The 24,702-nt window shown below is 32.5% G+C and overlaps 2 protein-coding genes across 5 annotated transcripts in view; one reads left to right on the top strand and one right to left on the bottom strand.

Moving 5' to 3' along the window:
• Positions 1-14,779, bottom strand: part of PNPase (polyribonucleotide nucleotidyltransferase 1) — a 136,641-nt gene extending 121,862 nt beyond the window's left edge. For all 3 annotated transcript variants that reach the window (XM_085825425.1, XM_085825426.1, XM_085825427.1), the window contains exons 1-2: positions 14,348-14,779; positions 3,845-3,986 (exon numbers count right to left, since the gene is read on the bottom strand). In XM_085825425.1, coding sequence (XP_085681551.1) covers positions 3,845-3,986; positions 14,348-14,466 — 261 coding nt within the window. In that variant the 5' untranslated portion in view covers positions 14,467-14,779. The remainder of the gene's footprint in view (positions 1-3,844; positions 3,987-14,347) is intronic.
• Positions 14,780-15,014: 235 nt separating this feature from the next.
• The window catches only part of LOC118201092 (diphthine--ammonia ligase), a 74,827-nt gene continuing 65,139 nt past the window's right edge, over positions 15,015-24,702 (top strand). Inside the window, exons 1-2 of one of the 2 annotated variants that reach the window (XM_085825424.1) lie at positions 15,015-15,043; positions 15,323-15,411. In XM_085825424.1, the coding sequence (XP_085681550.1) occupies positions 15,030-15,043; positions 15,323-15,411 (103 nt within the window). In that variant the 5' untranslated portion in view covers positions 15,015-15,029. Of the gene's footprint in view, positions 15,044-15,094; positions 15,225-15,322; positions 15,412-24,702 lie in introns of those variants that run through there. The other variant, XM_085825423.1, reaches the window with a different exon arrangement.

Below are 24,702 nucleotides of genomic sequence, written 5' to 3'. Positions count from 1 at the left end.
TAGACTATATGATATTATTGCAATTGTGTTGCATTGATTATGTTATAATTATTTTCATTTAAGTTGTTATACAGCGGTATTGTAATATGTGTTTTATTATTATATATTGTTATTCAAGTTGCAAAATTTGTTTTGATATTCTCATATTGAAATTTGCAATTTCAATGGGCGGGAGGATGTTCAGTCTTACTTCCCTGTTATATGAACTGCAAAATGTAGAAAATGCCTCTAGAGGACAGTGCTGTGCAAAAAAAAAGGAAAAAACCCAGCGTGGCGCATTGGAGAAGGGAGAGTTCCCGCTTTTGTGGCGAAAGTGTTAAAGTAATTACAGAGATGTGAAATAAAAGTCCTAAAGTGTTTTCGAGTTATTGAGAAGCTGTGATTTATAATATGAATTTTCATGTGCACTGAGATAATTAAGCCTGAAATGTATTAGTTTAGTTATTTATTATACTTATGTCTATTTCTTGCACATGCTTATCTGAGTCCTGAATAAATAAATTCTCACATATACTTAAGTCTTATTGAGAGCAGGCGCTAGATATCTTACCACCTGATGCAGTCTCTGTGGGTCCTAAATTCTGCTACCAAGCGCCTCTCTTTGTCTTTCTTATTCTGCTGTCCAGTGCGGGCATACGAGCCCTGGCGTTGGTTCTGGGTTTATGTGAATAACAAATCAGTTATTCTTAATTCAAATAGCACTAAATTTAATGTTTTGGCCTATGAGTATCATTAACCCGGTGGAAGGCGCGCGCTAAACAGAGCACATTTTGGTCGCGCGGGGTACCTGTATAACCCCACCGATAAATTTAAGCTTAATTCAATATACACATATAAACTTAAGTGCAAATAAATTGAAAAGGTATAAAATACAGTTTTTTAGTATATTCTAAAGCATGAATATTAATTTGAAAATATATTTACGTTAATTTCTACTACTAATGTTTATAGGAAAAAACTTACTCAATTACAAAATAAAAATCAGTTACATACCTTTATTGAATTTTAAACACATTTGTCACAAACATAATTAGAGTGATCCTTGCAAGTAAAATTTTGGCATTTCATACAAGAAATTGTTGTTTTTTTGTCCTTAGCTCGAGGACATATTGTACATCGTCCTTTACCAAGCTTCATTCTCTTTGGCAAGTTCTCTTCAGAAACGGCATTCCTTTCTGTTGAGAAATTCTGATTCATTTTCTCTCGTAATTCTCTGGGTAACATTTGCATATTTGATCTCCTCTTTATTTGTGGGTTTACGAGAGATAATGCCAATGTTTTCAAAAACATTCGTCTACTTTTATACTGCAAGGGAGGATTTTTAGTAGACATAAGTGACACTCGCGCGTTTATACCAGCCACGTTCAAAACACAGTAAAAAATCACCATAGGCCACCTGTTTGTTTTCCTAGCTGTTGAATAAAGCGTAGACATTTCATCAACAGTATCTACTCCTCCTTTCGTTCCATTGTAGAAATGGATTATTTCTGGCTTACTTTGTTCAGAGTTTTCATCTATCGTGTCATCATGATGCATTGTAGACAGAAGAACTACACATTTCGATTTCTTTGGAACATATGATACTAATGTCATGTCTTTTTGGAATCCAAACATGGAAGAATATACTTCTCTTTTCTTTGTTTCTAAAAATTCAGCAGGAATTACAGCTTTATTTTTCTTCAAAGTTCCCACTACAGTGAGTTTCTTTGATAGGAGCTCTTTTGCTAGCGGGTAACTTGTATACCAATTATCCATGGTTATATTCCTCCCAGATCCAAATAATGGAGCACAAAGTCGTTTTACGATCTCAGATGGCGAATAATCAACTTTGAAAGGACCATCCGATTGTTTCCCCGCATAAATTTCCATATTATATGTATAATATGTCCTGGCATCGACTACGGCAAATAATTTAATTCCATATTTTGCCGGCTTTTTCGGCATATACTGGCGAAAAGCACATCGGCCACGAAATTTCTCCAACTTTTCATCTATTGTAACATATTCACTAACTGAATATATTTCTTGACATTTTTTATTGAAATCGCTGAAGAAATCTCTCACAGCTGCCAGCTTATCCAACTGTCTTCGAGCTTCGCGATCGTTTACATTGTCTAATCTCAAGCACCTTAGAAGAAAAGTGAATCGTTTGTAAGACATTGTCTTTCGGAATAATTCAATTCCGGTGCCATCAGCGTCCCACAAGTCTTTTGCATTAGCATGAGAAGATTTATGCAATCCGCATAAATATAAAAGACCAAACAGTGCTCTCATCTCCACTTCATCTGTATGCCTAGCATCTCGACTCCGTTGAAAATTTTCGGATATTTTATCAATAAAAATATTGGTGCAGTCCACAATATTTTTTATAATATTGAAATCCATAAAAAGTTCCCAACTTTCAATTGGTTCCATAATACTTATTGCAACTGATTTCAGACCTGGTAAGTGGGTTATAATATTACAGGAACTGGTTCTTACCTTCTGATTCGGTTTACTTTTCTTCCAAACTGTTTTATTTTTTCCTATATAACTGTCACTTTTTTCATTAGATTCAAGCGTTTTATTTTCAGCTTCAAACTCACTGTCGCTGTCATGACTGCTATAAATTTCTTGATCTACTTCATTTTCACTAGCAGTATCCATTTCTTCATCGGAAGTTTCCACAGTATCCAATAACATTCTCAAGTGTTCCATTTCTTTTTCATAATCTGTCATTTTTCGTTTGAGAGCCATTTTCGAACGACTACAGTATAGCACACATGCACAATCTATGCAAGCAAGAAGCTAAAGTGAGAAATTTCAGAACAAATCTGGTCACGGGGGTTCCCAGGTTACCCCAGTTGCATGTAGCGTTCCAAGAAATGATTGCTCCTCCCCAACAAAAGAAAAACACCTGCTGCTGGCAGGTGCTATTGAAAGAAAACCGTTTAAAAGTTAGCTACTGAAGGGCTGATTCATAGCGGATAAATAGAAATTCCAGAATGAAAGGTTTTATGAGGCTGGGGTGACTCAGTCACCCCGCGCGAGTGCTACCGGGTTAACAAAATCTATTTTTAGCATATGGAAAAAGATTTTTGTTCAATTTTTCCTCATCAACATTTCTTAGCACACTGAACTTAAATCTGTAATCATCGCCAAATGTAATGTTAACATAAAAGGTTACCATACTCTTTATTATTCAATTACCAACACAAAAAATTGTTTAGGCATTGCTACATGAGTCATTACTCAAGTTGTCATGTGTTGATAAACATGTGTTGATGAAAGCAAAATATAAGAAGTAATGATTCCCCAGATTAGCATCAGGGATATAAAATATTAGTGGGTGTTAAATCAATGATGTATCTATGCAGAATGCTTTGGTTTGAGGTTTAATGGCAAGCAGATATGCATCTACGGAGCCAAATTATTGATCATACAAATTTATGCTAAAATGATTATTTCTTCAATAACGAGGTAGTGTCGAAGTGAAATTAAGAACAGGACTCTCAAGATGTTTTATTATGCACGAAGGGAGGGGGGAATCAAATGTGCATGCATAAAGCATACAAAAAAATTTTAAAAAAAGTTGTAGGTGCACTTTGGGGTCCAAATTTTAGATCATTTGGATACTGAATGTCTGGATCTTGAACTTTGTACTGTACTACATTTTATTTTATTACAGAAGTTACACCTGTTACCTATTAAAATTTATTAAAAACAAGTAAACTTCATTCATCTTAGCATAGGCACTGGAACATGACTAGTTTTTAATAATTTTTCATGATATTTTGTTAATCAATATATATATATATATATATATATATAATAGCAGAACATACTTGAATATTTCATGACTCACCATAAGAGGTATGAAAGAAGCAGAAGTTGAGCTTTTTTTCCTACTAACAGCTGTTACTAACACTGATGTATCTCCTAGCTGACTAACACAGCAACCATCAGTAAATCGAGCCAATTTGCCTAAACTCAGTTTTAAAGGTAACCTAAAATTATGTATAAATAAATAAATTATGATTGCATACAATTTTGGCTGCAAGAACAATAAATACTTACATATTTATAAAAGACACTTATAAATTAAAATTATACAGACCAGATATCTCATATATTTCAAAAAATATATTTAATCCGGACGTCCATAATCCGGAATGATCTATAATTCGCACCTCAAAGCTACAAACTTTCTGCGCGTGCGGCAACGCATAATGCGTTCACGCATGCGCATAATACGTTTACGCATGTACGTTTAATGTATAACGGACGGTATAAGCTAGGCTAAAATTATCTAATTATCTTTTTCAGTTAATGTTGCAGATTGCGTTGTTTCTTAATATTCTAATTAGATCCGGCTTATTATTTTTTGCAGACGGCTAGAGTAATTTTATAAAAACTAAGCTTGAACTTTCGATTATGTCAAAAAGAGTTTCCGATTCTGGATGCCAAAGGATCTACAAAGCGAAAGCATGTTTCGATGTACCGCTTCCGACAGTGAAGAAAGTGACAGAGAGGTTACTGAAAATGAAAAGATTTTGATTGACAAGTTAGTAGGTATTCTCCACACAGCAATTACAGGACCTTGAACAGTGGAACTGAACAAGAAATTATGTCTGTTTATAGAATTAAAGAGAAAGTATCAGTACAAAAAACGAAGTAACTTAAACAACTTACATTGAAAGAAATGTTTAATAAAGTAAACAAATAAATATTAAGCTTTTTTTTTTTTTTGTAAATTTTGATACCCTTTAGATCATAATTGCTCTTTATTTCATAAATTACGGTTTCATATTTTTAATTTTATAATTTCTGCATGCCATCTTACCAGATTTAAATTGATGATCTATAATACGGAATCTCCGAAGTCCCGATGAGTCCGGATTAAAGAACTTGTACTGCATTGAATACAAAATTTGGTTAGTCTATATAGTATTAGGGTGCCTCTCTGATTATTGCCATGTTGTTTCATTTATGTAAAGACTTTGTACTGTATTGAATACAAAATTTGGTTAGTCTATATAGTATAAGGGTGCCCCTTTGATTATTGCCATGTTGTTTCATTTATAACCAAATTGTTGTTTCATTTATGGTAACCTGAGTAGTTGAATATTATGGAAACCCTATTATAACATTATTGGTTGCATGATTGTGGTGAATTTGACTGATGGGAAAACATTTGTAAGGGTTTATTTCTGCATTGGATGTCAGGAAGCACATTGCTTATTTTGTGCTGTACACTGTAAAATGGCTGTATGTGATGAGATTAATCTGAAGTTTCTGTATGATTTGGAAAGCAAGGAAAAAAAAAGCATTAATTTACTGGTGTGTAAATGAAGGTTTTACTTAGTGTCCTGTTTGTACATAGGAAAGGTCGAATGTAAAGATCGTTCAAAGGGCTTTGTATGGGTTGATCGCAAGAAAGGTTCATGCAAGAAACGCCACCCTCAGTCCTGCACTACGGAAAATAATAAGGATATTTTTTACTCTTATTTTTGTGTATTTATATGGTGACAGCAGTATGCATATTATAGTTCAGATAATTTTAGAAAATTTTTGGATGCTGTTAAGGAATTTTGTGTGCCACAGACTGAAGACACAGAAATTTCGAAGTTGATATTTCCTTTTTGTAGTGAGTATATGCAACAACACGAACTTTCCTTTTATGTTATTTCATTCTGTGATTTAAAATGTAGTTTATTGAGCTTCAATTGACTACAAATTTTGTTCAATTCTGGTGATGTGTAACTTTGTTTTAACATTATATGACATCATCATTCTCCTGATTTTTTTAAAGCGAAAACAGATTGATGTGTACATGGACAAAGTCAAGGGAGTGCACAATGCAGAGTTTGTGCAATTCTCTGATATTTTTCTCAACTGAAAATAGATTGATATGTACATGGACACTGAATATGTGCAATTCTTTGACTTGTTATTTTAGTTTTATATAATGGCCATTTTAAAATTGTGCCCTGCTGGCCAACCGCCAGTTTTTACCAAGGGGTACCCTGAAATATAATTTTACCCAAAATTTTTATTAAATTCAAAAAAATCAAATAACTCTACAAATAGAGCTAGGAAAGATACGCAAATTGCTTTGGCTCCCAATAGTTAAACAACTTTTTTTAAAGATTTTTTACTAAACTGTTAATTATTAATTAAAAAAATACTTCAGGAAAGGGATGATTAGCAATATAAAATTGTTCAATTATAAATACTTGAATAATTATTAAAAATAAACAATCAATATATTCTATGCATTTGCAGTGCATGCATTAACAATTAAGGGGCGTTCCCACTGGGGTTTATCTGAGCTAACTAACACAACTAACATAGTCGACCCATCTTCAAAACCAGTTTTTCTCCATAGGGCAGCAAGTTGAAAAATCTGAACTGCAGGCACAGCGGAGCTAGTCGACACATGGGAATTCCCACTAGGGTTTATCTGAACCAACTCCGTAAGCTCAGATAAACCCTAGTGGGAATGGCGCTCTAGCGCTCTGCTGGCTCCACTACAGGGCCATCTGGCATTTGTTCCGCAGTTCTGTTAGGCTCTGCTTGCGGAGCCAAATGCTTTTAGCTTCATTGGCTCTGCTACAGGGCAATCAGACATTTGTTCCATAGCCTCCGCTGCAGAGCCAAATGTTTTTAGCATAATTGCACTTAAGATGCTGTGTTAGCATCAGCGTTGGCAATTGTTATCTATAGTTAAAATGTGTTCAGTCTCTATACTGTTATGATTAAACTATTTTTTTCCCTTTTTTATGATTAGCAACAGGGAGAACAATAATTATTATGATGAGAATTTAAAGTTCAGTGGTAGTGAAGATGTGTTTGATTTTCAAGTGTTAAAAGATATTGCGAAAGACAATGTTTATTATAAATCTAACAAGCTGATCTTTGGAATATGGTAACAGGTAGTTTGGCGACATTTTAGAGGCGATAAAGGTTACTACCTAGGACTTTGGTAATAATGTGAGAAGTACTCAGTTCCGATTACGCATCATTTTGTGTGAGGGAAATGAGAGATCATGAGATATGTCATGTGACATTAATGGACGAATTACAGTCCTTTAATCGGAAAAAGGGGGAAATTTAGAAAAATATCAGCAGTACTGTAGTATTTTGTATTAAGCTTCATTGTGTGTTGTGTGAAATAGTGTTGATTAATTTTCGGATTGCATGGCACTATATAAAGTGAATTCTAAATTTTTAATGCATTTATCTGATAATAATAATAAGTTGAGATTGTGTGAAAGGAAGGATATTACAGATAAGTTTGAATGGCAGTGCAAGAAATCTGGTGAAAATGGACATTTTGTTAAGGAAGGGTACGTGGTTTGCTGAAAGTAGTTTGAATATGGGTGAAATTTTAATTTCTTATTACTGGGTGAATAGACTGCCAGTTGACTACTGGATTTCGGATTTAGAAATTAGCAGTAGTACTGCAGCCGATTGGAACTATTTCTTTAGGGAAGTGTGCGTGCCATGTAATGAAGATTCTGAAGGAGATTAGGTAAGTTAGTATTTTTAATCATTTGAAGATATTATTTTTATGCATTGTTCTAAATATAAGGAGTAAATAAATTAATATGGTATTATTGGAAAATTGTTATTAGCAATGATTTAGTTTAAAGTAATTAGGATTGTAATCTAATTTTTATTAATTTAATGTATGTGCTTATTTATATTTTAAGTAGTGTTTTTTAATTTAATTATATTTTAATTTAATGATCGTGATTTTGTGAGTTATATGTTTGTAGTATTTTGGAATACGTTGAGTATTTTCATGCATTTTCGTGTAATTTTTCTAATTTATGACAAAAAAGCAGTGTACATGGATATAGTGAAGAGTGTGTGCAATGCCATTTTTGTGCAATTCTGGGATGTTTTTCTAAGTAAAAATAAGTCGACGTGTACATGGTTTAATGATATTTTAATTAAATGATAGTTATTTTGTGAATTTTATGTTTGTAGCAATTTGGTATACGTTTCAGTTGAAGTAAAGGTGTATGGAAATAATTTAAATATTTGACACTAAGTATTTGTAACTATTTTTAATTTTATGGTAAAAATTCGTTGGAGACGTTTATAATATAATAGATAATTTAGAGGTAAAAGTTTTGGGACATTTTATTTATTTTATACGTGGAAATGTTCATCGTTGAAAAGGGTATATACTTTTCGTGATCAGTTAATTTCATATATGTGCTTTTTACCGACTTTAAAGATTCAGAAAATTTTCCTGCATTTTCGTGCACATTTTTGTAATTTATGAGAAAATAGCAGTGTAGATGGATGAAGTTAAGAGTGTGTGCAATGCCATTTTTGTGCAATTCTGGGATTTTTTTTAAGTAAAAATAAGTCGACGTGTAAATGGTTTATGTGTATGTGCTATTCTGAAAAACGCGCAAGGAGTTTGCGATTGTGCACTTTTTCCCAATTTTGCAGTTAATATTTCTCATGATTAAGCAGTTTTGTTACATAAAATTTCTAGCATAAGTGTCATTCGGCTAGTAGATTGTTGGAAAAAGTGTTGAGTAAATAAAAAGAAACGAAACATGTCTCTACTTCGTGAAGACAAAATGGCGGCGAAAAAAAAAATAGAGGGTTGCTGTAGCAGAGTTGGTCGCCAAAAAATCGCCAAGTTACCATAATCCAAAGATCAACCATCTAACACTTCAAGTAGTGGCTCCAAAATTATAATACCGAAGAGACAATGAATGAGAATTACTGAAAGTGAAGATGAAGGGCACGATGTCATGGAAGAATTAGATATTACGGATAGAATACATTTTAGTGTATCGCCAAAGGTCATTAGATCACAAGTTCCTACAAATATTGTACACCCAATACATACTGTGTTTTATAAAGTATTGTATGCTCAGTACTGTATAAAACTGTACAGCACAATAAAAATGAGAAAGCACTGACTCATTTACAGTATCAAAAAATTTTAGTTGATCAACTTGTAGGAGATTTTCGTCAGGAGACAACAAGAGTTTCTACATCAATTTCCGAAATTAGACTAAATGGGAAAACATTATATAATGAGGAGAGGTCAAAAGAGGGACTGTGTTGTGTGCTCTACAAGGAAACAAAAGGATGGCAGATGTCAAACAAATGATTACTGTGACACTTGCCCAAGTAAGCCCAGTATACACATGGGAGATTGTTTTCAAAGATGAATGGTGAGATTGTTTTCAAAGATGAATTGTGAATTACACGATGGTGAATTACAAAATTTAAAATTTATCTTTCATTTGCAAGAAGAAAGTACATATGTATAAAATCAATAAAATTACAAACATTCACAAGCACGAGTAATTCTTCTCATTTAAAACAAAACTCCATTTCACTCGTTCGGCTGCGAAAATGCGCCGAAGTTGCTGGTAGGCAGTGGTACAAAAATGTGCGGAGAACCAATGGTTAATATTTCTAATCATTTAGAAACACCTAATTTTCTGTTCCTTTCAAATGCCTTATTGATACATTTTTTTTCAAATTCATAACAATAAAATGCATGATTACACGTTTAAATGTTGAGAAATGCTAAACTGATGAAAAGAAAAGGATTTCAAGTCTTCAACATATTATTAATATTTCATGGTTCCTAAACACATTTTTTTTTGTCCATTGAAACATAAACATAAAATTTTTGATTTTCTACCACAAAGCATCCATATGTGTCATTGCATTTTTACTCACAAGGGCTGATCGACAATTAGCCGTAAACGCGATATTTAATGCATATAACCAAAATAAGTTAAATAATAAATGACATAAATTAAAAATAACCTGTTTTAGGAATTCTTTTAATTTTCTAATAGTTATTTTTAATTTTGAACAGCTTTAATTATTTTCCACCATTCCTGACAGAATGAGTTTTCAGAGTCACGTTTTATATAACTGACGTAGAACCAGTATTTAAGGGGAAGTCTCAGTCTCTTCAGCAGAAGAGCTTAGAAGTTCTTAGTAGAGCATTTTCTGTCGTCTGGCTACATCATTGCTTTAAGCCAAATCTTATTACATTAGGCCATATAGTTCCGTGCCTGCTAGTATTCGCTGGCAAGTTTTAAATAAGGGCAACTCTGAGTTGTTTCTGTGCAGTTTAGGCTGGTTTTTAGTTAGCATTAGATTAGTTTCTTATTCTCTATCTTAAGTTAAAGCCCAAGTGGAGGCTTTCTGCAAGCTCAAGGGAGGCTAACTGTAAATATTCTTAAGTAAAATAAAAGGGTCATTTAACACTTTTTTTTGACTTGTTCTTAAGAGCTTTAGTAGTAAGCAATTAGTTGCTACACATTTCTCAAGTACTCTAGTTGCCAAGAGCAACTAATTTAGCTAGAATCTTATACTGTCATTCAAAATAAATGATTATCATATTTTAAGAAAGAAAATACCATGTATATTTTCAGTATTAGGCAGCTCATAAGATATAGTTTTCAGAATAATAAGGTGCACTTTTGAAATAATATCACTTAAATACGTGAATAATAGCATCTACACAAATTTAGTTTTTATAAATTAGAAATACACCGGTGGCCATAATTAAACTGACAGTGCTCACAGTGTTCTGTAGTGCGATCTATTTGCGAGAATGACGCCACATTTTGTAGGAAGATTAAACAAGACGGGGGACGAAAGATTCCGAGAAAAAACAAATTAGTTCCAAAACTCACCGCTAGAGAAATATTTGGTGCTGTGTAATAGAAAATAGAGTGTTAACAAATGCAAATCAATACAGAAATTACCTTTTATTTTGCATTCAAATGAGGTTCAATGTGGCTGTCCTTGTTGTGGACCACATATTGCATTCTGTGCACAACAGCAGAAAGTAACATGTCTGCAGGAATCTCCCGTACAGTCCGTGATATGTTATCCTTCAACATAGCCAGGTCCTGGACCACTCCTTGATAGACCTTGGACTTAAGGTAACCTCATAGCCAGAAGTCACATGGGGTAAGATCAGGCAACCGAGGTGGCCATGCAGTTGGAAAGTAGCAGCTAATGACTCTTTCTGTTGTAGTATCTGTTGCACATGTACAGCAACATGTGGCGGGGCTCCATCTTGTATGAAAATGATTTCCCCCAGGCATTGTCTTTGCTGAAGTGCCGGAATGACAAAGCTGTTCAACATGTGGCGATATTTCTCTCCGGTAACAGAACAGGTTTCCGGTCCTGTCGGGGTTATGTTCTCATAGAAGAATGGACCTACGATAAATTCTGCTGTGAACCCACACCAAATAGTTACCTTTGGTGAATGTAAGGGAATTGCTGTGACTGCACGTGGTGATTTGCCATCCCAAATTCGGCAGTTCTGGGTATTCACAGTTCCATTCAGGTAAAAGTAGGCCTCGTCTCCCCATAAGATTTTCCACAGCCAAGCATTATCCACCTCCGTTCTGGCAAGAAAGGTGAGAGCAAAAGTCAATCGCTTATCATGGTCGGAGTACAGTAACTCCTGTACACGGCTGATCTTGTACAGATAGAAGTTGATAATTTTTCGTAAGATTTTCCCTACCGTACTGTAAGGCATATCCATATTCCGAGCTACTCCACGAGTGCTGGAGGTGGCAGCAATATTGTCTGGTCCTCTGTCAACAATCGCTGTGGCAACTGCTTCGATTGTATCCTGTGGTACAGGTTTTCGTCCTCTGCCTTGACCGGACCTTCAGAGAACCTGTTTTCTCAAACATCGCAACCACTGCTTTTAGCCCATTAACTGACACAGGACCGTTACCTTTACACACTTTTTTGTGCGTTCTAAAAGCACGAAGAGCGGCTGAGGCATTGCACTTGTTGAGGTAAAAGAATTTGACCAGTAACACACGCTCGACTAAAGAAGGAGACATTGCACATAGACTTTCAATCTGATTGATTCGAAACATAACACATTGCCTTTTAAAACCCAAGCAGCTGGCACTGTGCGAATGGATATAACGTGAAATTTGAATAAAGAACTTCTTCTGCTCAGCATATGTGATATTGTAGAGGTGTTTATGTAGATTTTACGCTTTTTTAAAAGTGTTGCCATATTGCACTTGAACTAAATCAGAAAATGTGCACAATAAAAGGTAATTTTATTCCATATTAATTTGCATTTGTTAACACTCTATTTTCTATTACACAGCGCCAAATATTCCCCTAACGATGACTTTTGGAACTAATTTGTTTTTATGCAGGATCCTTCGTCCCCCGTCTTGTTTAATCTTCCTACAAAATGTGGCGTTATTCTCGCAAATAGATCGCGCTATAGAACACTGTGAGTTTAATTATGGCCACCCGGTATATATATAAAAACTAGAGAATCATCTTAAAATATGAAATAAAATTTCTTGTAGCAAATTATTTAAAACAGAGTGATACCTTACTTAAAAATGTTTGCTTAACCCTCTAAGCGGCAAGGCCGTATATATACGGCCTAGAATATTTATTGTGATATCTGTAAAAACGTATATATACGTGAATATTAAAGTATGTCAATGAAATTAAGGCAATATATCAAAAGAAAACAAATCCAGGTATGAAATACCAGTAGAGTTTTTACATTAAAATCAAAAAAATAATTTGTTCTAATAGTAGTTTTGGGAATTTTGTGCTTCCTTAGCGAAAACCTTGGCTGCCCAGAGGGTTAAGGAAGTCTCAGAATTACAAATTCATATTTTATAAAAAAAAATAAATTAAAAAACTAATTCTCATATTTTTTCATCAAATCAAAAATTATCAGCTAATACTATTAACAATACTATTTCTGTAGAAAAATTCAAATTTTTTAAAAACATCCTACTTTATGAATTACTGATATTGTTCATAAAAATAAGGTATCCTTGTATACATAAAATCTCATTTAGTAATCATGCTGCTTTATTTTCTTATCATTTTACTATTCTTTATTTATAAGCAACAAATTAATCAGCACTACCTATACATTACCAACAATTTATAGGTGTCTTTTAGCAATGAAATATATTTTCTATGACAACAGATCAGTGAAATAGCATTTTTTAACTTCTTTAAGTACTGTTTGGGAATCATGCTCAAAATCATAACAAGTTGTTACTTTTTGCAACTCTTCTTTGCCTCAATATGAATTATGTTAAAAAAGAAAGTAAATAACTTCTCTCAAATCAGTTCCTAGATCTTATTCTCATACTTGTAAGCATTATAATAATTCCATCATACATATTCTGTCATGTACAATTTTGTTGAGGAAGAATTGGAAAACTTGCAATTTTTTTGCAAACTACCATATCACCTATAGATACTGGACTATTTTTGCCTCATTTCTCAGCAAATCTAGTAACCATGTGATGTAAAATTCAGTAAAAAGAGCATGAGATAAATAAATATTGTCTCGAGCAGTTTTCATGAGAAAAGAATCTCCCCACCCCCTGTAAACAAAAATTAAACAGTGCAGATACACACATTTTTTAACTGATTCTCAAGTTGACACTGGAATTACAAAAGAAGCAACATCCATCTTTCAAACAAAACAGGAGAGAGGTACACTACACCTTCCTCTAAAAAAAAAAAAAAAAAAGATATCAAATTTAATCTTTCTGGGAGAATCTGAAACAACTTTTAGAATTGCTGAATATTGATTGTACAGTCGAAAGCACTATTTTTGGCAGAGAAAATATTCATCGACAAAACCGAAAGCTGGAAACACAGAAGAATGTCAAAATTCAGCTGTTTTATTTTGGATATTTATATAAAAAATATTAATTTTGGTGTTGTGGTACATATTACCTTATTTAATTAGGGCTACACATATGAAGACGATTTGTCTCAGAGTAGAGATGGATGCCTTTCTAAGAAAAAACAGGACCACATCCACTTTACACATGGAAAAAGCCACAGAATGCCATCCATTTCCCTGGAGTCAAACTACAGTGTTCAGCGACTTTACTGCTCGGCTACTGATGGGCTTCACAAATATTATTTTAATTCAATATAAGTTAGTATACAACTAACTAATCTTCAATTACAATGATCACCTCCTACAAATAAAACTTCAAAAATAATTACTTAATTTCAACTTTTATATGTCTGTATGGAAATAAAATATATTTAGGTTACTAATTCAGAAGTCAAACACGGTAAAACCATCGAAACTAGTCCTGTGAAAATTTTGTAAATATAACGCTGATTTTTGTTGTTTGACTTCTGAATTAGTATTTATTCGGCGTGTTATTGTGTCTTAATATTTAGGTTAGTTGAAGCCGTAATCAAAACAATTCTGTGGTTTTGAAATCATGAAATATGTGAAGAATGCTTTATTTAGAATCGCACATGAGTTGCTTATGCAGGAAACTGCTTGCAAAACAAATAAATAAAGTTTACATATTACCTTGTAAGAGGTATCTCTGCTTCAAAAAATGTGTTGCTCTTCCACACTGACTGCGTAGAACAATTACGATAAAAAGCTTTGTGAATATATTTAAAATTTTTTAATACATACACTGTCATTTTCAATACGATTTCAAATTCTCTCTGACTATTTAAACTAATTGGAAGTTATTACTTATAATTTTATACATTTGCAAATAAAAACAACTTTTGCGGTATTATCCAAGCAACAACAAACACGTGCTTTTTGTTGCGCTCATGATTGAAGATAAATATCAAGCTGTCTTTAAGCACAAACTGCAGCAGACAACGTAGTAAATTATTTGTAACCTTTCCTGACACATAAAATAACTATAGTTTAAATTAAATTGAGCAATATGTAACACGACATTGTCCTACCGCAGAATTTCAAATATACACAGAGATGGCGCCACATAAGCATTCTTTGTTTATTTATTTATCAACCATATAACCAATAGATGGCGCTAAATGTGGGAAAGAATGCAACTTGCGTTGAAAGGAATTTTTAAAAGAATTTTACTTCAATATTTTTTTTAATTTTGTATACAGATTTGTTATATATCCTGAACTAAACTAGCCTAAAGTAAAGTGAAATATCCACACTGCTATTAACTTAAAATCCAAGCTTGACGGAAAGTCATAAGAGAAAATGTCTTATAATTATGCTACACTTAATGTATAAATTTTTATATTTCTATTTTGTTCACTTTTTTTCTTTTGAGTGACAGAAAAAGCCACGACCTTTAAATTGAAATTTTACCAGTAGGCCAAAAGACTTGGGCGATTTGTGACCCATTTTTTCTGTTTATTTAGCGGATAGTTAAAAAGAAAGCTATGAGGGTCGTGGCTTTAATAAGGTTCCAAATACGTTTTCTTACATTAAATTTATGTAGTAATTATTCGGAATATGATATTTTCTTGTTACTGAAAGAACTTTTTTTTTTTTTTTTTGCAGTGGAGGTAAAGATAGTTGTTACAATATGATGCAGTGCGAAGCTGATGGACATCAAATAGTAGCTTTGGCAAATTTGAAGCCGGTCGAAGGTATGAGACGTAATTGTTAAGTAATTTTGGGGGTTTTCTTCCGCAAAGGATCCGTTGGCGCCATTTTTAAATGCAATTATAATCCAAATTATACAGAATTATTACATGAACAATGAGTTATATAATTAATTTTCAAATCAATTAGGCTCAAGAAGAATTAGATATCTTGTAGTTGATACATGAAGTTTCTATTTCACAGTGACTTTTTTTTTTTTTTTTTTTTTTTACACTTCACACATACAATTTTTGATTTTCTGTCTTTTTCCCTTGAGCACATGTAACACCTCCAGTAATATAATTTTCTTTGCTTTGTTTGCAAATCTTCAAGAGAATCTTCATTCTATTCTTTCTGTTTCTGTTGTGATTTCAAATGAGGATCTAAAGAAGCAAAGGCCAAACCAGAAGTGCCTCCTATTTCTGAACTTCTCTGGTGGAGTTTTAGTAGATAAAAGCAAGATCCTTGAATTTATGCCGGCAATATTTAATAGTGAAAAAAATATGCCCACAGGCCATCAGTTTGATATTCTGGCTACAGAATAAGTGTTGACTATTTTGTTGACTATATCAACTGCTCCTTTTGTCATGTTATAAAATGTAATTACTTCAAATTTCTTTAAATGTCTAAAGCTTTCGTCAATATGCTCATCATTGTGCATAGTTGACAAAAGGTTAACACATGTTTTCTTTTCAGCCATATAAGAAAGTAGCATTATATCCTTTTGAAACCCCAAGAGGGTTGAATGCTGTTCTCTATTCTTATTTGACACAAAATTCAGGTGGGATAATCTTCTTATCCTTGCATATTGTTTCAATGATAGAAATTTTATTTTTCTGTAAGAAATTGGCTGATTCATAACTGGCATACCAACTGTCTGTGGTAACGTTTCTTCCAGAATTGTATAATGGAATTAGGATGCACTTTGCTTTTTCACAAGAACTGTTGTCTTTCTTGTATGGCCCATCTGGCTGCTGACCTGAGTAAATTTCCATGTTGAAATTATAGAAGATATAGTATAAAGTATACTTACAAGATATAGTATAAAGATATTTACCACTGTAAATATCTTTATACTATATCTTGTAGGTTTCTTAAGCATATACTGCCGAAAAGAGCATCATCCTCAAAAAGGTTCTAGCTTTTCGTCCAAAGTCATACATTCCCATACATGATATAATTTCTGGGCTGATCTTTAGAATATGGTAACTGGTAGTTTGGCGACATTTTGGAGGCGATAAAGGTTACTACCTGGGACTTTGGTAATAATGTGAGCAGTACTCAGTTCCGATTACGCATTATTTTGTGTGAGGGAAATGAGAGATCATGGGATATGGCATGTGATATTAATGGACGAATTACGGTTCTTTAATCGGAAAAGGGGGGAATTTGGAAAAATATCTGTGGCTGTATATTATTTTGTATTAAGCTTCATTGTGTGTTGTGTGAAGTAGGGTTGAATAATTTTGGGATTGTATAGCGCTGTCTAAAGTGAATTCTAGATGTGATAAAGAGAATTTTGCTTTTTATTTAGCGGAGGAAGTGTGGAGGAAAAATTCACAGAAAAAATCATTCAATAATTTTATTGAATCCATAATAAAAGTGTATCCACCATGTAAGCAAGATTCTGAAGAAGGTTAGGTAAGTTAGTATTTTTAATTATTTGAGGATATTATTTTTATGCATTGTTCTAAATGTAAGGTGGAAGTAAAGTAATTTGGGAAAATTGTTATTAGCAATGATTTAGTTTAAAGTAATTAGGATTGTAAGCTAATTTTTATTAATGTAATGTATGTGCTTATTTATATTTTAAGTAGTGTTTTTGAATTTAATTATATTTTAGTTAAATGATAGTTATTTTGTGAATTTTATGTTTGTAGGAATTTGGTATACGTTTTAGTTGAAGTAAACGTGCATGGAAATAATTTAAATATTTGACACTAAGTATTTGTAATGTTTGTGGTATGAATTCATTGGTGACATTTATAATATAATAGATAATTTAGAGGTAAAAGTTTTTGGATATTTTATTTATTTTATACGTGGAAATGTTCATATTTGGAAAGGGTATATACTTTTTCGTTATTAGGTAATTTCATATATGTTCTTTTTAACGGGTTTAAAGATTCAGAAAATTGTCATGCATTTTCGTGAAATTTTTCTAATTTATGAGAAAAAAGCAGTGTACATGGATATGGTGAAGAGTGTGTGCAATGCCATTTTTGTGCAATTCTGGAATTTTTTTTTTAAGTAAAAATAAGTCGACGTGTACATGGTTTAGTGATATTTTAATTAAATGATAGTTATTTTGTTAATTTTATGTTTGTAGGAATTTGGTATATGTTTTAGTTGAAGTAAACGTGCATGGAAATAATTTAAATATTTGACAATTAAGTATTTGTAATGCTTGCGGTATGAATTCGTTGGTGACGTTTATAATATAATAGATGATTTAGAGGTAAAAGTTTTTGGATATTTTATTTATTTTATATGTGGAAATGTTCATCGTTGAAAAGGGTATATACTTTTTCGTGATCAGGTAATTTCATATATGTGCTTTTTACTGACTTTAAAGATTCAGAAAATTTTCCTGCATTTTCGTGCAAATTTTTGTAATTTATGAGAAAATAGCAGTGTAGATGGATGAAGTTAAGAGTGTGTGCAATGCCATTTTTGTGTAATTCTGGGATGTTTTTTTAAGTAAAAAAAAGTTGACGTGTACATGGTTTATGTGTATGTGTTATTTTGAAAAATGCGTAAGGAGTATGGTATTGTGCACTTTTTCCCAATTTTGCAGTGAATATTTGTCATGATTAAGCAGTTTTGTTAGATAAAATTTCTAGCATAAGTGTCATTCGGCTAGTAGATTGTTGGAAGAAGTGTTCAGTAGATAAAAAGAAAAGAAACATGTCTTTACTTCGTGAAGACAAAATGGCAGCGGGAAAAAAAAAATAAGAGGGTTGCTGTATTAGAGTTGGTCGCCAAATTTTCGCCAAAAAATCGCCAAGTTACCATAATCTAAAGATCAACCAATTTCTGACAATTCTTGACAAAATTTTCAAACAAATCTCTTATTGGAGCTAATTTATCACTCTTTCTTCTGCCATCCTGTGTTCCGTCATCATCGAATCGTAAGGCATGAAGAATGAAAAGAAAACGCTTATAGTTCATTTGTTTTACAAAAAATATCCAATTCTGTTCCATCAGTCGCCCATAATTCTCTAACCTTTACATGGGAGGATTTGTACAATCCAACTATGTATAAGAGTCCTAAAAAAGCAAGAAACTCTTCTTTCTCCATAGGCTTTGCATCTCTTTTAAAATTTCCCGAAATATTTTTTGCATAAATATTAGAGCATCTCGCAATCGTGTCATCAAATATTAGCTTCCATGCATCGATGGGTGAAGCCACATCTTTAGATATATGTGTATTGCCAGGCAATTTTTTATGATATTATGGGAAGCCATGCATCCTTGAATTTGAAAGGGTTCTTTCTTCCATTTTGTTGTTTTATCTTTTCCTACAAAATAGTCAGTTTGATCACAAGGAATGTCTCTGAAGAGTCACACTCTTTTTCTGATTCAGACTGATGATCACTAAATATATTTTCATTATCTGAATCTTGTAAGAAAGTCCATCTCTGAAAAGATTCTTGGAAACTTATAAGAAATGATGTTCTGCAAATTTACCTTAAAATGGACATAATTCAATGCTGTATACCAGGGGTGGTCGAACTTTTGGGATCCGTGGTCTACTCCACATTTAAAAAATCGAAGGCGGTCTACCAATGCCAGAGCTAAATTAACGTAACGTACATGTTTATATATTTATTTTCGGTAACAAGAAAAAATGATAAATTATCTAATTTTTCTAAAAAACTTAATATTTACAAAATAAAAATTTACTGACGAAAATAATCAAAGTATTCATATATCAAAAATTGACCATCTTATTCACTTTGTTTAGTTGAAATTTGGCACTGTATATCTGCGACAAGTTTATCATATTGTGGCTGGTACGAGCTTATTACAATGCGTAAACACGAAATTAAATATTCATCTGTTAAACGCGACCGACATTTGGCTTTTATGGCGTTCATGGTTGATCAAGCAGATTCGCAAAGATATGTCGATACAAAGTGTGATATAAAATCAATTTGTGAATATTTGGAAATGTCTCCTCAGAAATTAATTTCCAAAAATCAGTATCGCTAGATGCTCTGGATTTAAGAAATATATCGCAATTTCTTCCTCAACCGTGACTGATGTGGTATCTATTAAATGTCTTATTTTTTTCAGATACTCCATCAATGTTGACATTTTCATTAAATGAAAATATCATAAAATTAAGTATTTCTTCCAACCAAATTAAATCAGCAAATCTTTTTTCAAATTCTTCAAACAAAACATCTAAGTGTTCTGCAAAATCTTTGAAGTCTCGGTTTGGATTATGGATGCACTCTTCCTCCATGTTTTTGAAGTTTCTCAATTCATGTTTTCTTAATTGAGATGCATACCTTTTTATTGTTTCTTTGAAAGTTTCAATCGCGCTCATCATGTCTGTTAAACATTTAGTCTTTCCTTGTAGATTTAGGTTTCAGTCGTTAAGTTTTGCAGTGATATCGCAGAGAAAAGTTAGTTTCACGAGCCATTTCTCATCTTCCAATTCAGTAATGTGCTCTCCTTTCATTTGTAGAAATTTTTTTATTTCTGGTAACAGAATGCAAAATCTTTTTAAAAAAGCACCACGGCTCAGCCACCTCACGTCTGTGCGCAATAAGAAATCTCCGTACTCTGATTCAGTTTCTTCCAAAAGCGCTCGAAATTGTCGTCTCAGAAGATTTCTTAAACAAATTGAATTGATGATTTTAAAAGCAATTTGCATTATATCATTAGACTTTAGTATTTTTGAACACAATACCTGTTGATGGATAATGCAATGATAGCTGGTAAAAGTGAGAATTTCCTCATCATTATTTCACAAGGCAATAAAACCAATTCGATTCCCGACCATTGCTGGAGCTCCATCTGTTCTAATAGAGACCAATTTATATATTGGAAATCCTGTCTTATCAATAAAGTTTTTAAATGAATTGGAGATATCTTGGTCTCTCGTTTGTCCTTTCAATGGAATTATAGTTAATAACTGTTCTTTTGAAGTCATATCTTTGAAAACCATTCTCACAAAAATGCATAACTGTGCAATGTCACTAATATCTGTGGATTCATCAAATTGAAATGATAGGAACTTACATGCTTTTAAATCTTCATTTAATAAATCCTCCAAATTATTATTCATAGCTTCAGTCCGTCACATTACAGTGTTACACGACAAAGAATTATTATTTATTGATGATATCATTTCAGATTTGTTTTTAAAATCGTGGAAAAGCACTTCTCCTGCTTTACAGAAATTCATTAATTCTATGTCAAAAATCATAAATTAAATTGTTAACATCCGAGGTCATTATCGAGATGGTCGCGCGGACTACCTAAAATGTCTTTGCGGTCGACGTCTTGGCCACCCCTACTGCATACATTAGTGCAATGTAGAATATCCAAAGTGAGAATGGAAAAAGTAATATTCTCATTTCCATTTTTGAAATAACCAATGCTGTTGACAAATTAATATGTACCCTAGGATAATTCCAGTTCCAAGATACCATTGAAATTATTTCTCCTTATAACAGATGTGAGAAAAACCAACAGTTTCAGTATTTTAGACTTTGCATCAGGCCTGATGAAGCTAAACTTGACAACATCATTTTCTTCTGAATGATGCAGCCATACGTATGAAAAAGACAGATGAAACACTTTTCAAAATGTTGTATCTGAAATGAGTCGTAAATGCTTCACGGGAAAAGTTCATGGATTGTTGCCAGACGTTAACAAACCTATTTGTATTCTAAGAAAGATCTTTTTAAATCTCTTGTTGTAATGAGAGACTTTGGAGAGACTGCAGCTGAATCTTAGTTTTGACGAAGTGGGTAACATGGTCAAGTGAGATTGTTATTATGCCAAGCAGTAATAACTTTAGGGTGCATGACAGTGTGATGGCCCAAGATACTGAATACTAAAGATTCAAACATGGGTCAAACTACCAGTATTCAGCAATTGTATTGCTCAATTGCTTGCAAACTTGAACAAAAGTATGAATATCTTGTTAGTGAAACGCATGACGTAAGAAAATCTGGAAAATTTATAAAGTTTTCAAGATTAAAACATAGTCAATTTTTTTTTTTTTATGAATCCCATGGTTCTGACGTGTTTTAAGTATACTCCTGCTACACGGATAGAAGCTGAATTGTCCTGCTTTCAACAGATATAACATGTCAATGTAGAATCTGAAGGAAAGTTTAAGTTATTCGAATATGGCAAAGAATAATGGCTATCGACCTGAAGAAGGATGCCTTTTTGAACAACTTTGTAAGGAAAATTGGCTTGTATTTGCATCACATGCGAGGAAAACTGGAAACATTAACCATGCAGGGAGCCCTTTAACCATGATATGAAACCAGATCAAACTACCAGTGTTCAATAGTCTTAACCTGTTGCAGGAAAAATCTGAAGAAAATGCTTGCAATATCATGTAATCAGAAATTAACTATGTGTTACATAGCAGGATTACTTTTTCAAGTGTCGAGGTAGGGAATACTTTTTTTGTGTTTCTTTTTCTTTGTATAGGTATTTGGACATGGTATTCATTACATATATTCTTTATTATTCATACAGAATACTAATATTTTTAGTAAAAAGTGTCTTTTTCAATAATTTTACACAAGCAATTTTTCAAAGTTGTTTTTTAAATTTACTTGCTGATAGCTTAAAATATTTTATTTTGAAACAACTGCCTTTTTCATAATAAATTTGACAATGCCAAGAATCTTCAATAATATTCAAATCCTTTAAAGTAGCATTGTAAATGAAACTAGAAGAAACATTATACATCTTGTTATCTTTCAAGATCCATTCAAACTTTGATTAATTACTCAAAGCAGTGGTTATACTAACTTTGATGACCCTGAGAATACATAAAAGTATTTTGTCATCTCAGAGAACCAATAATAATTTTTATTTCATTCTAAACCATGTATTGTATATAAACACCTAGCATCCTCTGAAAAATAATTGTTAAAATGCATTAAAAATATTAAATTTTTAAGCACAAAAACTGATTTAATTCTTATTATTTTAGGTAAAAATAACAGTAATAAAAATAAAAACTTAATTATTTAAAACGTAACGCCCACTGAGATTTTAGGAGCCCTATGGTTCTGCGTGTTTAAAGTCTTTTAAAAATTACGTAAGAACACAGCCACACTATTTTAAACAGCCGTGTTATCCTAGCCAGCGGCAAAACGGAGCCCCGAGCAGACGGGAAATATTCTTTGTGTAAGGCAAGCGCTTGTAGAACCAGGTTATTACCTCCGGCAAACCAATACGCTGGGTTGCCAGCTTTGGACATTTATCACCATTTTTGGCAATGTTTACATTTAACGGATCCTTTGCAGAAGTGCTTCCCTTAAATTGAATATCAAATTAAAAACATCATACCAACATTTAAAAAAATTAAAATATTAGTTAAATTCAAATACTTTAAAATAAGTTTTATAGGATATAATTATTTAATATTAAAACATATGTGGCAATACATATCTCAGGCCCACCAGCGGCCGAGCAGTAAAGTCGCTGAACACTGGTAGTTCGGTCCGAGGTTTGAATTCCGCGAACGGGCTGGCTGCATGTGTGTTTTCCTGGTTTTTTCCATGTGTAACGTGTATATGAGCCAGTTTCCCTTAGAAAGTCCTCCACGAAGGCATCCCTACCCTTAGTCAGATAGCCCTCGAGGCTTTCCCATAATCGCACGAGCAATAAATATCTCAAAAATTTTTAAAAACTGTGTATTAATTTTTTAATAAAAGTTGAAATATACAATTATAAAGTAAAATAAAAATATGTATTTACATTTTTTATAAGTATTTTACCTCTCGTATTTTGATAAGTACCACAAAAAAAAAAAAAAAAAAGATTTAACGATCTTCATCTGTGATCCACATTTCTCGCACTTCATTAAAGAAGCAATTAGTGAGGTTTCCTTCAAAAATTTAAAATAAACTTCCTCTGACCCTTGTAACAATTTATAAAGAAATCTTTGATTAGGAAAGCCAAGTTGGCCAAAATAAGGTCTCAAAGGGCAATTTTTTTATTCTGATACCAATAATTCTTTGTAATTACCAATAACAACATTCATCTTCGAAACGGACATGTCCATTCGCTTTGAAATCTGGAGAATTCGAAGAGATGAATAATAAAATTTTAAAATGGTGCGCACAAAATGCACAAAATATTCAGTAACCAATCAGGGAGCTGATTACATAACGCATAGAATTAAAATTATTCAAATAATCATTCATAATAAATCATTTAAAAAAATGCAAAATGTTTCTTTAATGAAGTGCGAGAGATGTGGATCATAGATGAAGATCGTTAGATCATTTTTTTGGTACTTATCAAAATATGACAGGTATATTTTAAAAAATGTAAGTACATATTTTTATTTTACTTTATAATTGTGTACTTCAATTTTTATTAAAAGATTAATACACTGTTTTAAAAAATTCCTGAGATATTTATTACCACATGTTTTATTATTAAATAATTATATCCTATAAAACTTATTTTAAAGTATTTGAATTTAACTAATATTTTAATTCTTTTAAATGTTGGTATGATGTTTTTTAATTTGATATCAGTTTAAGGGAAGCACTTTTGCAAAGGATCCGTTAAATTTAAACATTGCCAAAAATGGCAATAAAAGTTCAAAGCTTGCAACCCGCCGAATTGGTTTGCAGGGGGTAGCAACCTGGTTCTACTAGCGCTTGCCTTACACAAAGAACATTTCTCGTCTGCTCGGGGCTCCGTTTTGCCGCTGGCTAGGATAACATGGCTATTTAGAATAGTATAGCTGTGTTCTTACACAATTTTTAAAAGACTTTAAACACGCAGAACCATAGGGCTCCTAAAATCTCGGTGGGCGTTACGTTTTAAATAATTAAGTTTTTATTTTATTACTGTTATTTTTACCTAAAATAATAGGAATTAAATCAGTTTTCGTGCTTAAAAAATTTATATTTTTAATGTATTTTAACAATTCCTTTTCAGAGGATGCTAGGTGTTTATATACAATAGATGATTTAGAATGAAATAAAAATTATTATTGGTTCTCTGAGATGACAAAATACTTTTATGTATTCCCACGGTCATCAAAGTTAGTAAATCACTGCTTTGAGTAATTA

This window comes from Stegodyphus dumicola, chromosome 10 (assembly GCF_044657685.1).
Source record: "Stegodyphus dumicola isolate Sdum_Otavi_A_Nest chromosome 10, ASM4465768v1".
Taxonomy (NCBI): Eukaryota; Metazoa; Arthropoda; class Arachnida; order Araneae; family Eresidae; genus Stegodyphus; species Stegodyphus dumicola.
This window is presented reverse-complemented; position numbering and strand designations above follow the sequence as displayed.